Consider the following 14,563-nt stretch of genomic DNA (forward strand, 5'->3'; position numbering starts at 1 on the left):
GGTAGAAAATAATAATGGAGTAACCAAGGGCATTCTAAAGTTGAAAAAACATAGACTAGTTCACAATCATTCATAACAAGTTATCTAAATGTAATACTCTCAAGTTGTTCTGAATCATCCTTGTGTAATTAAGACTCATCCTGAAGTTGTCCAGGAAGCATTCCAATGTAATTTAGACTCATCCTGACGTTGTCCTGAAATCATCCTGATGTAATTAAGACGCATCCTGAAGTTGTCCTGAAATCATCCGGGAGTATTTCAAACTCATCATGAAGTTGTCAATTAGTATTCCTTGAGAAGTACAAGATCATCACGCATTTTTAATTAAAGTAATCAGGACACCATCCTGGAGTAATTCACACTCATCCTGCAGTTGTCAATTAGTATTCTTGGAGTTGTAAAGGATCATCACGCATTTTTAATTGAAGTAATCAGGACACCATCCTGGAGTAGTTTTTGTGATTACAGTAAGAGTCATCTCATTTAAATATTCTGCCCTGTGGGCAGACTTCAGGATGGCTTGGGATGACTTCCCCAGATAATTACAGGAATAGCCTGGCTGAAGTCATCGGATGACGCTAGAATGAGTCCAGGATGATCTTCCTTTTTGACTTGGGATGCCACAAGCGGGGGAGTGGGATGTGTGAGTCAGTGATGCGTGCTTTTAATCTTCTCCCCAGCCTCTTCTCTTCTTGACAAAACTCCTTTGTTGGAATAGCGTGTTTTCGCTCTGTGGCACTCATTATGTTCTTTCTTTCTGTTCCCTTTGTACGTCTTATTTGGCATGTATCTCATTCCATTACTGAAACTCGCCGCTGTGTTGTACAGTAAAAACTATCGCTCGCCCATTTCTGCAGCACGCAATAGGAGGATTTATCCCCAGAAACAACCCACAAACGGAAGCTGTGAGAATGCACATTTATTCTGGGGGTAGGGGTGGGGTAGGGGGGCAAAGGAGGGAGGGACAAAAGCTGTTTTACAGCTCCAAACAACATTTCCGGATCATTTCAGAGTCCAAATAAGGCGTCGGCTTTAGCATGACTGCAGGCCACAGACATGTACTACTGATGTCCAGCAATCTGTCATGCTCGAAGCCAGGCGCGCAACACCCATTGGACTCAAAGGGCTTCAGCCCCCCCTCCCCCCCCCCCCCCCCCCCCGTCGTGTGTGGCAGCCCGGGATGAGACGGCTTCCCGGGTACATACACAGCCGCACCCGAGCACTTCACAGGTCTTTAAAAGACCATTTGAATGTTAATGAGGCCTCGCTGCTGTTTCACCCCTTCCAAGAGCCCCTGCAGCTCCACTCTGCCTATGGCTTAAAGATTCAGCCCCCTCGAAATTTTAGCCCCCCCGAAATTTGGCTCTAGTTGCGCCTCTACTCGAAGCTCGTCCTTGTGATCAGGTTAACATGCGTGGAGCGTGGTCATGCTTGAGAAGTGTCCGGCCTCAAGCATGTGGCAAGCAAACGAAATGGAACCAAGGATAAGAATTCACTGTATGCAGTCCAGCACAACAGAGCCGCAGTCCAGCTCCCCATCAAAGGCTTTCACGCCCACATCGCCCCACCGCAGGAGAAGGTGCAGTGTGGCTGCCGCCAGCTGGCACAGACGGCTCTGTACAGTTCGGTACACGTGCTGCTTGTTTGTGTTTGGAAAATCTGTGGATGGGGGCGGTGATGCCTGTCAGTGAGCCAAAGTGGTTAATTACAACGATTTAATATTGTGAGAAATTGGCCTGGCATATGCTGGTCACTAGTTATAGTGGCCACCTTGCACCAGTCCAATTCGACTCTTATGGTAGATAGGTTTAAGACAACCTTTTAAAGAAAGCTATCCTAGTGGTAGCTGTGGAGAGCAGCCTTCAGGCTAAGTCTCAGAGGAATGTAAAGCAGCTTGTTTTACCTTATAATCTCTTGAATTACCAAATGAAAAGGACACCACACAGGTATATGTATTTATTTCTAGATACACTCTACTAATCTCTTTATGAGATTAGAAGCCAAATATCAACGTTTCACAATAAGTTTAGCACAAATATGGCTGGGGCCCTAGGGGCGTACCAGATCATATACTAAAAAAGAGGTTTAGGAAAGTCGACTTGCAGAATGACGAGGCCTAGGGCCTGTAGAATCGCTTGGGCTTCACGACTGCAGTGATAGCAGGTAAGTAACAGACCCACGGGAGACGCGTGCAGTGTGAGAACACAGACACGGGTTCCCTATTGATTACAATGGAGCAAGTCGCAGTTTGATTTTTAAAGTTTTAGGGTACTTCAAGGAAGTCTACAAGCAAGCCCCTTACAAGGTAAGTTATTCGAGGGCCAACACACACTAGGGCACAGGAGTGCACGAGTTACCTCACCCAGGGAAGCCGGGTGCATAGGTGTCTTTTGGTGTCGGGTCGCTGTTTTCCATGGAGACCAAAGAAGACTTGCTGCTTGCGGCGACTGAAGAAGTGTCCGGTGGAATCCAAGGCTGGATTCAAGATGTAGAAGACCTGAAAATTGAAGGGACAGTGTTCACAGTCACTTGCCAGTGACCCGGGGCCAGGAAGATGGATGCCCACAGATGTCGGGTGATTTCAGGTAGTCAATGGTGTTTTGACTCTTCGCTCACGAGGTCCAGGAGAGATCGACGATGACCAGCAGCTGGATTCAGAGTGTCCCACGAGGTCTGCAGCTGATGGCGGTATCGGCAACCAGATTGGAGCCAACAAGCCTTGGCAAAAGCAAGTCTTCTGTAGATTGAAGAAAGTCGATGGTGCAGACCAGCAAGATCTGAGGGACTCACCCAGCAAGGGTGAATGAGGGCAGGCCTGGAGCAACCAGGGGAGTCCTTTGAGTCGATAAGTAAGTCTTCGGAGGACCCACTAGCCAACGGGCAAGGGATCGCGAAGATGCCTCTTGAGGAAATGCTTCACAGGGGCCCGCGGTCACTCAGGACGTGGTAGGCCTCTGATTTTTGCTGCAAAACCTGTTGGAGGCTTGGGCCACAAATGGTCCAAAACACCAGCTCGTTGAACGTCGTGAAGGGGTTGCACTAGACAATAGTGCACGGTTCGCAGGTATTGCAGTTCCTCGTCACTCGTGGGGTCCAGATGCCACAGCTTCGCTGGGGACTCATAATGGCCGACGAGAGGTCAGGAAATCCACTTCTGGGGTTGCAGGGACTTCAGACTCCGGCGGGAGCGGGAAAGTTTGCGACCGTTGTTTCAAGTTTTGGTGCCTGCCAAGCAGGGGAGTCACTTCTTGACTCCAAGGGAGATTCTTCTGTCTTCCAAAGGTAGTGGAACGTCGAAGGCCAGGATTCTTCTTGTAAAGCGTCGTCCAGGGGCTATCTAACTGGCAATGGCAAGGTGTACCTATCTTACAGTGAAAGAAAGGGAGGGACTCGCTCTATGAACACTCCTCTAGGAGAGTCAGGGGGATGGATGGTTACACCAACTCCCCTTTGTCCAGTTTCATGCCAGAGCAGGGGCTGGTAGCCCCTGAACCGGTTTGAGCTGGCATATGCACAGAGGAGCCTAATGCTCCCCCAGTGCAGGACTTCAAAGCACTCTAAGAGTGCACCCACCCAGTTCCAATACACTAAATCCTGTCTGGAAGGTTGTGACACCTCCCTGTGACAGGATGCCTGTTGTTGGGCTTCCTCCACTGTGAGTTTCGGTCAGCAGCAGCAGGGCAGCCCAGTGTCTGTGCTGGTGGCATCCACTTTGTGATGCCAGGGCTCTTTCAGATTTCTACCGTGTTACCACAGTAGGTACATGTCATCCCCTCTAGAAGGGTGGGATCACACTCCCACACCAGTTACTGGTGTGGGGGTATGATTCCAAGTTGTTTGACACCAAACACGACATGTTTTGATGCAGTCATTCCAAAGTTAGCATTAACCGGGAGGTTATAAAGCACTTAAGAATATATGGTTTAACCACATCCACAAACAGCCACAGGGAAAAGACCCTGCCAGCTGCAGAGGGGCCCTGCTCAGGCAGAGGCACCCCCTCACATTGTATACCAAGCACCCTGCCCTCCCTGTGGCTGTTTGTGGATGCGGTTGAACCATATACTCTTAAGTGCATTATAACCTTGCGGCAAATGCTAACTTTGGAATGACTGCATCAAAACATGTTGTGTTTGGTGTCAAACAACTTGGAATCATATCCCCACACCAGTAAGTGGTGTGGGAGTATGATCCCACCCTTCTAGAGGGGATGACATGTACCCACTGTACTAAACAATAGAAATCCTATAGAGCCCTGGCATCACAAAATGGATGCCACCAGCACAGACACTGGGCTGCCCTCCTGCTGCTGACTGAAACTCGCAGTGGAGGAGGCCCAACAATAGGCATCCTGTCACAGCGAGGTGTCACCAACTTCCAGACAGGATTTAGTGTATTGGAGCTTTGTGGGTGCACTCTTAGAGTACTTTGAAAACCTGCACTGGGGGAGCAGTAGGCTCCTCTGTGCATATGCCAGCTCAAACCGGTTCAGGGGCTACCAGCCCCTGCCCTGGCGCAAAACTGGACAAAGGGAAGTGGGTGTAACCACCCCCTCCCCTGACCCTCCTAGAGGAGTGGTCATAGAGCTTGTCCCTCCCCTATCTTCACTATAAGATAGCAAGCATTGCCTTTACAAATCAGATAACCCTGGACGACGCTCTACAAAGAAGAATGCTGGCCCTTTGACGTTCCACTACCTTTAGAAGACAGAAGAATCTCCCTTGGAGTGAAGGAGTGACTCCCCTGCTTGACAGGCACCAAAAACCTTAATCAACGGTTGCAAACTTTCCCGCTCCCGCCGGAGTTCGAAGTCCCTGCTGCCCTGGAAGTGGATTTCCTGACTTCTCGTCGGCCATTGTGAGTCCCCAGTGAAGCTGTGGCGAGTGGACCCCACGAGTGACGAGGAACAGCAATACCCGGGGACCGTGCATTATTGTCGAGTGCAAACCCTAAACAACGTTCTAAGAACTTGTGCATTGGACCATTTGTGGCCCAAGCCTCCAGCAGGTCTTGCACCCAAAATCAGCGGCCTACCCCATCCCGAGTGACCGTGGGCTCCTGTAAAGCATTTCCTGAGGAGGCGTCTTTGCGATCACTTGCCCATTGGCTAGTGGGTCCTCCGAAGACTTTCTCATCGACTCAAAGGGCTCCCCTGGTTGCTCCAGGCCTATGCCTGCCCTCACTTACCCTTGTTGGGTGAGTTCCTCAGACCTTGCTGGTCTGCACCATTGACTTTCTTCAGTCTACACTAGACTTGCAGTTGCCAAGGCTTGTTTGCTCCAATCCGGTTGCCGACACCGCCATCAGCTACAGACTTCGTGGGACACTCCAAATCCAGCCGCTGGTCATCATCGATCTCTCCTGGACCTCGTGAGCGAAGAGCCAAAACACCATCGACGACCTGAAATCACCTGACATCCGTGGTCATCCATCTTCCTGGCCACCGGTCACTGGCAAGTGAGTTTGAACACTGTCCCTTCAATTTTCAGGTCTTCTCCATCTTGAATCCAGGCTTGGATTCCACCGGACACTTCTTCAGACGACGCAAGCAGCAAGACTTCTTTGGTCTCCATAGAAAACAGCGACGCGACCCGACACCAAAAGACACCTATGCACCCGGCTTCCCTGGGTGAGGTAACTCGTGCACTCCAGTGCCCAAGTGTGTGTTGGCCCTCTAAATACTTACCTTGTAAGTGTCTTGCTTGTAGTCTTCCTCGAAGTACCCTAGAACTTTAAAAATCTAACCGCGACTTGCACCATTATAATCAATAGGGAACCCGCGACTGTGTTCACACACTGCACGCGTCTCCCGTGGGCCTGTTACTTACCTGCTAACACTACAGTAGTGAGGCCCCAGTGATTCCCCAGGCCCTAGGCCTTGTTATTTTGCAAGTCGACATCCTTATACCACTTTCTTAGTATATGGTCTGGTACGCCCTTAGGGCTCCAGCCAAATTTGTGCTTAATTTATTGTGAACCGTTGACATTTGAATGTGTACTTGATTTCTAATCTCATGAAGAGATTAGTAGAGTGTGTCTAGTAATAAATACATATATATTTGATATATATACCTGTGTGGTGTCCTTTCATTTGGTAATTCAAGAGATTATAAGGTAAAACAAGCTTCTTTACATTCCTCTGAGACTTAGCCTGAAGGCTGCTCTCCACAGCTACCACTAGGATAGCTTTCTTTAAAAGGTTGTCTTAAACCTATCTACCATAAGAGTCGAATTGGACTGGTGCAAGGTGGCCACTATAACTAGTGGCCAGCATATGCCAGGCCAACTTCTCACACCGTATCACACAGAATGCCTCAGGGGCGCAACTAGCATGTGCGCCCTGCTTTGTGTGCCCCAGAGGTATTTGGTATCACAGAAGGGGCCGCCGACGCTTGTGCGGCGTGGCCTCTTCTGTAATACAGATAGAGCTGGGGGCACATATAGCGCCAACGCTATCATTAGAGGACGTTCCCTCATTTGCATACGGGCGTTGCCCATTGCAAGTGAGAGACTCACTTTGCCTCTGCACCTGCACCCTATTATGGACTTGGCGCAGAGTGAAACATGCCTTTAGGATGTGCACTGGAAGTGCGCCACTATAAAGTGGTGCGCTTTCAGTGCTCCTCCTAAAGGCAGCCATCTGGAGGGGAGAAAGGGGATCCCATGGACCTCCAGGCATCCCCTGCAGGCGGGCGCTGTCACTTACTGCTCCAGCCTGCAAAGGGATCTCTCTCCTGTCTTGAAAATGCAGGCAGATGCAGCCTGCACAGTGAAACACGGAGCAGCTTTAAAGCAGCTGCTCTATGTTCACTTGAATGCGCTGACCCCAGGGCAGCACAAGTTAGTGGCTGTCCTGGGGCAGCGCATTCATGGTAATACGGCAGGGAAAGTGTGTCATATATGTAATACGGTCCCAGGGGCCCTATTACACATAGGGCGGGCTTTACCCGTTTACGCCACAGCGCACCATAAAACATGTGTGCCGGACGCAAACAGGGAAAGTGCGCCATATTACATGGAATGACCTGCTCCTTAGGGCAGCCACAAACTTGTGCTGCCCTGGGGTCAGCGCATTTAAGTGAAAAACGGAGTGGCTTTGAAGCAGCAACCCACCTGCACTTTTAAGGGAGATTAGAGATCCCCTTGCAGGTGGGTGCAGTGAGTGACATCATCTGCCTGCAAGGGGCTGTCTGAAGGTCCATAGGACCCCCTTCTCCTCTCCAGAGGACTGCCTTAAGGGGGCGCACTGTCAGTGCACCTCCCAACAGCTTCTTTGCCTCTATGCCCATCTCTATAATACGGCGTGGGCTCAGATGCAAAGGGATCCCCTAATTTGCATGGGGCAGGCCCCCATGGAAATGAGGGAACACCCGCTGGTGATAGTGCTGGCGCTATATGTGTGCCAGGGCTATCTGTATTACTGAAAGTGCAGCACAAGTGTCTGCAGCCCATTCTGTAATACCAAAGTGCCTCGTGGGTGTGCAAAGTGGGAGCCCGTGCCCGTTGCGCCCCCGGGCACTTTTACTTAATTTGGCCCTAGGTCTCATGGCTTCTTTTACAGTAATTTGATACTTGTAGCCCTGTTGATTCAATTGAAGCAAACACAAACTACTGATCCCAGAATGGTCTCCTTTGTAACAAGAAAGCATTGGGCCAGTGCCACTCAGCCCATCGGAACCCCTGTGTCACTGAACTCGCCCTCAGTGCCAGGGACCCTGTGCCAATCGGTACATGAATACCATTCATATTACCCAGAGTGTCAATGGCTGAGGGACGTTTTCTAGGGTCCTAAAAAAGTCAGAAGTCCCAGGGTCACAATGCTATTGTAATTCATATAAATGCCACTTTAAGCATTATGGAAGGATGCATTTCGATAAAAAAAAATTGCAATAGAATATGATGTGACCAACAGTTGCTCTTGTTCAGTTTGTTTGCTTTGCTCATGTGCCCTTGTGCTAGGATTTTTACCCAAATGAAATTTAATTTATGCTGCATGGCATAATATTGGCTATTGTGCATAACAGCGAGGCAGTGTTTGGGAACCCACTGGGTTAGTAAAAAGACCCCACACACACCAACCTGGTTGGTGTCATGCTTCATCATTGGGGTCCCAACCGGGTGGCCGAATGCCCCCCGGTTGTGCTACAACGCCTGATTACAGCGGAGCTGGTGTGGTGCAAAGGTGTGATGTGATGTGGATTAAAAATACCTCTGAGAATCCTTGCCTTTCTAATTTTTTACTAACCCAGTGGGTTCCCAAACACTGCCTCGCAGTGATCGTACCACACATACTTGGGTTTATCCATCATTGTTTAAACATATATTAATACAGGGGATACGGACGCACCCTCTTCCCTTCCCTAGCTCTCTCCTTGTTTTTGACATATTGTGCATAACAGTCATAATGTGAAATGCCCGAAATAATCCGAGATTAAGCTAGCATAAACAAATGTTCACACAGGCCTAAAACTTATACCTCTCTGGTGGCCAAGGGAGTTTTCATTTGCAAAAGTTCATGGTCTCATGCAAGTTTGGAGGAGTATGTTCCTGCTACTAATGGCCAATGTTTTGGGGATCCCTGACCTGTTGCCCACACTGAGATAAGATTGGGATGCCTCAAGTGGTATCCACATTTACCTATTTGGAAGCTCCCATCGTCAAGGGAGATGTACACAACCCAAGAAATGGTGGCAGGGTCAATTTTAATCAAGCGGAAATTACTTTGGCAGAGTCAAAAGAACTCGGCTGGGTACCTCCACCACATAGTAAGCACACCAGTTTTGGAAACTAGGCACAGGAGAGAATGAACATGCAGGTTGAAATGTGCAAAATGCACATTGTGAGTCCAGTCCAAATGAAACTAGCCTTTTTTGCATCCCGCTCAGACATAGAGTCCAATGGATTAGGGCATTCCCAAGTCCTCATACAGGTTAACCCACAAACTTCACACACATTACAGACCTCCTTCATACAAATCACAGACATGTGAAAGCCAAGAATTGCAGTTCTAGTTGACTGAACAAACCTTTTCCAGGGAATATCCAGAAGGTAGACTCCTTACTCTGCCCCTGACTATATGCACATTGCCACCACTGCCAGTCACCCCATACCCTATTTTGAGAGGGTAGTAACCCCTCCTGCTAAAAAGGGTGGTCAATGTGAATGTCCCTTTGACATCAGTGGTCAAATTGATGTTGATGCAATCAGTAAAAAGGAGAACCCTTGGTGGGCTTGCATGGTTGTGGAGATCAGAGTGGGGAGAACACACTGTTAAAAAGCATACAATGTAAGGATACTACAGCTTCACTAAGCCATTCAGAGTTATTCCTTACCAACACAAACCCTTAGCCTAGCTGCATCTGAAGAGCACCTGGACGCAGGAATGTGATATCTGATATCTTGGTGATTCCCTGATATTGCACTTTAGGGCAGGTCTTCTTATGCCCTCACTTCAAGCTACGTGGAATAGGGTGACGTATTTATCCTGCAGATAAATACCATTCTCTTATGGGCAGGTATTTACCACCTGAGGTATATGCCTCATATTCTGAGTTCTTTAACTTGCATATGAGGCATAATATGCAGAATCGGCATCTAACACACCACATTTCACATATTTTACCTTTTTTACTGGTCTTGTTTCTGACAATTTTCGACAGGTTTTACCTGCCAGAATCTATCATGAGAAAACTATGAGTGTGTGATAATGATCAAATTCGTAATTCTGATCTACGTGTCTATCAGTTTTGCACAGGATTCGGAATTTAGCCTTGCATGCACATTGAGGACCAATGTCTGGCTGCAGTATCGAGCCACTCACTCACAAAAACCTCACAGAGTCGCAATCCTTATACTCCCATGTATTCTTTACACCACCAGGGCGTAGCTTGGTCAGTAAGATTTGGGAGGGGGGGGGGGTGAGAAAGTGCAATCTTTCTTGCATGGTATACCCCCACTTTTTGCTGAATTGCTGACGTACTTTGACTGAGTGTGCCCTGGGCTCCTGCCAATCAGGTGCTCAGGGCCTGTGTTCCTTCCCTGAAACTATTGAAACCAAAACCCAATTGGCATTTCTGGCCACAGGTCAGCCCCTGGTAAATGGTACCCTAGGTACCGAGGGCACTGTGACCAGAGAAGGCCCCTAAGGGCTGCAGCACTTATTGTGCCACCCTTAGAGGCACTGTGCCCTGACACCCACACACTGCCTTTGCAGGCTGAGTGTCTTGCTGCAGAACAAAACAGAGAGTCGACATGGCACACTTCCCTGTGTGACATGCCCATAAACATGCTGCCCTGGCATACCTCAGTCACCCCTCTAGCTGGGTGCAATATGCCAGTGGTGTTGGTACAGGGCATGAGCCCTGTACCCCTACAGTACCCAGGTCCATTCCTGGGCACTGTAAGTGCAGTGCTGCCATTAAGAGTATATGGTGCTGGGTGGTTGTCATTACGAACTCCACAACACCATAATGGCTACACTGAAGACTGAGAAGTTTGGTATCAAACTTCTCAGCACATTAAACCCACACTGATGCCAGTGTGGGATTTAATGTAAAATGCACGACAAAGGGCAACTTAGAGTTGCCCCCTGAAACTAACCCACATCCTGTGTCCTGACTGAGAGGCTGCCTAGGCTGCCATCCAGCAGACAGGTTGCTGGCCCCCTGGGTAGAGAGCCAACCGCTCTTGTGGGCCTGCAACAATGCACATCCTGGGGAGAGGTGCCTAGCCTCCTCCACCAGGATGGGCAGGGGGAGCTTCAAAGGCATGCCGCCTTTATGAGCCACCCCAGACCACTTGCTGTACTCAGCAACTGGTCCCCACCGGTTCTGGCCCCCACTTGGCAGGAAGACTGTCGGGAAAACCCAAGTGAGGAAAGGGGGTGTGCCAGCCTCTGCCAACCCCACCCCACAGGTGGGGGTGGCGAAGTGAAGCACATCTCCGGGGTCTCGCCATCTTGAGGATGGGGAGACCTACCCAATCAGGACTAGGATCCTGCTCCCCTCCCACTGGAGAGTGGCAGGATAGGGGGTGTACTCACCCCAGGAAAGGGCCTCATTGGTCCCTGACCTTCCCCTACCTGTAACGCCCCTAGATTTAGTATTTAGGGGCACCCTGAACCTTCCTTCCTCAGATCCCAATTCCGAATCAAGAAGAAGAAGAAGAAAGAAGACCTGCCGTGCAGCTGCTAACAAGAGGACGGCACCAACTGACGTGGCCCCAGCCCTACAGGCCTGTCGACCCTCGAACCTGCTAAATTCCGGCGTTTCCTGTGGTCAGCAACCTCAAAAAACCCCGGAGGACCTGACTGCCTTGCTCATCCAAAGACTGGGACTCCCACGAGCAGTGGTTCTGCTCAAACAGCAACAACCCCTGGTGCCAGCCAGGAACCGCGAATCCAGCACACTCTGCACCCGCCGAGCCCCGCCGAGCCCCGCCTGTGCCTGAGTGAACAAAGACCACAAGGACGTCCCCCCAGCGACTGTGACCAAGAATCCAGCACCCATGGACCCTCCTCGATGCTCCTGACGCCTGCAGCCTCAATACCAGGGACCCCTCCAATCGCGACCAGCAGAGGATAAGATTTCCCAACACCAAAAGACACCCCCGGCGCCCTGCGGCTCCCTGTGCCCAACTCCTGGGTGCCTAGCTAACCTACAGCTTCCCAACTTATCTCTCGAAGTGGTGGTCGCACCTGAAGAATCTCCGTCCTCAAGCTTGCAGCCTTTGTTCGTCACGCAGCTTTCCCATTGAAATCAATTGAGCGCCCGACGGCTCAAAAGCACCCTGCACCCAGCCGCCCGAGTGCCCCTGGAAGTGCAGCATCTGTTCTGTTCTACTTCCCCACTTGCCCTGTGTAAGTGACCAGGAGCCCAGCTCCCACGGCCGCGTGGCCTGCCTGCTAGCAGCCACCAACCAAAGGCCCCCTGCCCGCCATAGGCTAACATTGGGCCTACTCTCTCTGCACCCGACTGCCCCTGTGCTGCTGAGGGTGTAACAACTGTACCTACCTGACCCTGGGAGACCCCTGAGTCTTACCTCAGAACCTTAACTCTGCCAGTCGAGTACCTACCTGAAAGCCAGTAACTCACATTTTCTCCATAGGGTAACATTGACTGGTTTTCACTTGGAAATTCTTCTAAGTGTCGAGTTTTGAAACTTTGAAATATTCAATAAAAATCACCCGATCAAAGAAATTACTCACCTGTTACCAGGAGAGATCCCAGTGCTGGATCTTGGTGCCCAGCACTGACCCTGAAAAGTAATTACAACTGCGATTTTCCAATAACCAAACTTTCGTCCAAAGGTAACTTTGCCTGGTTTTTGCCAGAAATTCTTCTAAGTGTCAATTTTTGAAATATACAAATATTCCTTAAAAATCGCCTGTGTAACAAAAACAATTTCTTTCTACTGTTTACAGGAGATGCACCAGGGCTGAATCCAGGATCCAGTCCTGAGTAAGAAAACCCTATGCAAAGTAATTGATATTGCATTTACTTAAAGATTCCCATTGAGCTCAATGTTATAATTGTGTTTAACTTATGTTGCCTATTGCAAGAACTGTAACTACTGCATTTAAAAGTCTATTGCTTATTAAGTATTCAATTAGAGCATCTCATTCTGAGAAAGTATTTTGATACCTACTTGTGGTTCTATAATATAACAACCATATATTTGTATATACAAAACCATTCTTGAGTGTGTGAGACCATTTGCTGACTGAGTGTGTACAACAAATGCTTTACACTGTCCTCTGATACTGCCTTACTGCTCGACCAGGCTACCACTTTAGAGAGTAAGGTTATATCTAACCTTAACCTCTGCCAAACCTCTGGGGACTGTTGGACTCTGTACACACTATACCTTACCTTGGTGCAGTATATACAGAGCCACTTTCTTACAGGGTGAGCTTCAGATTTCCCAACAAACACTCTGCCATATAATTTTAAAATACATTATACGACAAGCAGAGTACACGAGAGGGGTTTAAGAGGCAGTAAAAAGAGAGACAAATGCAGATTGGTAGGAGTACTGAGAAAAGCACAATATTTTGTCAAATTATCAAGAACAATTAGGGCTTTCAAAACAGACACGAGAGAGAGTGTGTGGAGTTTTGTCAGTGTATGCATGCAAAAATCCCTGGTGAAATCTGACAGACACCTACCTCACCATACCTGACTGAAAGCATCTGTACCCAAATGTTCATCTGAAAATGCATTTATTGGGGGGTGTAATACCCCAAACAGCCCCCCTCAAGCTACGCCCCTGTACCCCACTCTTCAACCTCCCACATGAGGATACTTTGTGGCCTGCAAAGCTGTGAATGGCTGCTTTTACCCTCCTTCATTCTGTACAAGAATACTTATGAAACGTCGGCTGGAGGGTTAACATCTTCTTCAGTGTTTGTCCCCTGTGCATTGCCAACAATGTATCAGTACGGTCTAAAGTCCCTCTGAATGTGTTTCATTGGTAATGTAGCTGATGCTGCTGGCTCAGATGTTGGCTGTTAGAAATGCCCCCATGTATTTAACCCCTTTGACTTGTGTGCCTATCAGTTGCCGACACTATTCTGACCCTGGCCTCTCCTCTCCCTTTCTTCCTGCAGAATCCGCCCCCAGCTGACGAAGGAGAAGATCGAGGGGTGCCACATCTGCACCTCCGTGACCCCCGAAGAACCGCAGGTGCTGCTGGGAAAGGACAAGGCCTTCACCTATGACTTTGTCTTTGACCTTGAGTCGGGGCAGGAGCAGCTGTATGGCAGCTGCGTGCGGAAGCTGATCGAGGGCTGCTTCGAGGGCTACAATGCCACCGTGCTGGCATACGGACAGGTACACAGACCAGGCGGAGCGCAGGGGGCCGAGCAGACATCACTGCTCCCGGGCACAAAATCTGATTCTCCAGCCTTGAAAAAGAAATGTTTAAAACCTACTTCCCTTAGTTGACATATTATTTTGACTTAAGAACCATGCATAAATATCCCTTTCGTAGAGGCAGTGAAACAGGAGAGGAATATATTCAGTTTATAGGGAATGGGAAAGTGCTGTGGGTACTTTGTGTAAGTTCCTTGCAATTGACAATTAGTGTGACGTCATCTGTAACTTTGATAAGCGAAGGGTGAGAAAAAATAAAAAACAGAGAGGTGCTCTCCGTGCCCTTGTTAGGTTCTCTTCAGATCAGTTATACAAGAGAAAAGGTTGATGAGCTCCAGTCTGTATTACTGTAAAGACATTTGCATTTGTTTATAGAAAGAAGGAGGCCCCCATACAGTATTTATTTATTAATGTGTTGATATTGTAACATTGCATCGCACTTTCCTACCCTGAGCGAGACCCCAAAGCACTTTCTGGGTGGCCGAGTAAGTAGCTGCTCAGTGGGTTATGCATGGTTGGGAGAGCATTGGTTTCAGATGTACCCTGAGAGTAGAATGCCTATGTCATGCATGATGTTGCAGTGGTTAGTAGCAGGCTCATGAATTAAATGTGAATGAGAAAAAAGTGAGCGCTAGGGCTTCAAATTTTGTATTCTATTACATGCACTTGACATACCATGTTTAGGAAGAAAC

The 14,563-nt window shown here is 48.8% G+C and overlaps 1 protein-coding gene across 3 annotated transcripts in view; it reads left to right on the forward strand.

Moving 5' to 3' along the window:
- The window catches only part of KIF21B (kinesin family member 21B), a 1,294,294-nt gene that overhangs the window by 240,028 nt on the left and 1,039,703 nt on the right, over positions 1-14,563 (forward strand). For all 3 annotated transcript variants that reach the window (XM_085643177.1, XM_085643182.1, XM_085643184.1), the window contains exon 2: positions 13,607-13,829. In XM_085643177.1, the coding sequence (XP_085499303.1) occupies positions 13,607-13,829 (223 nt within the window). The remainder of the gene's footprint in view (positions 1-13,606; positions 13,830-14,563) is intronic.

Source organism: Triturus cristatus, chromosome 1_1, assembly GCF_964204655.1.
Source record: "Triturus cristatus chromosome 1_1, aTriCri1.1, whole genome shotgun sequence".
In the NCBI taxonomy this organism is placed as follows: domain Eukaryota; kingdom Metazoa; phylum Chordata; class Amphibia; order Caudata; family Salamandridae; genus Triturus; species Triturus cristatus.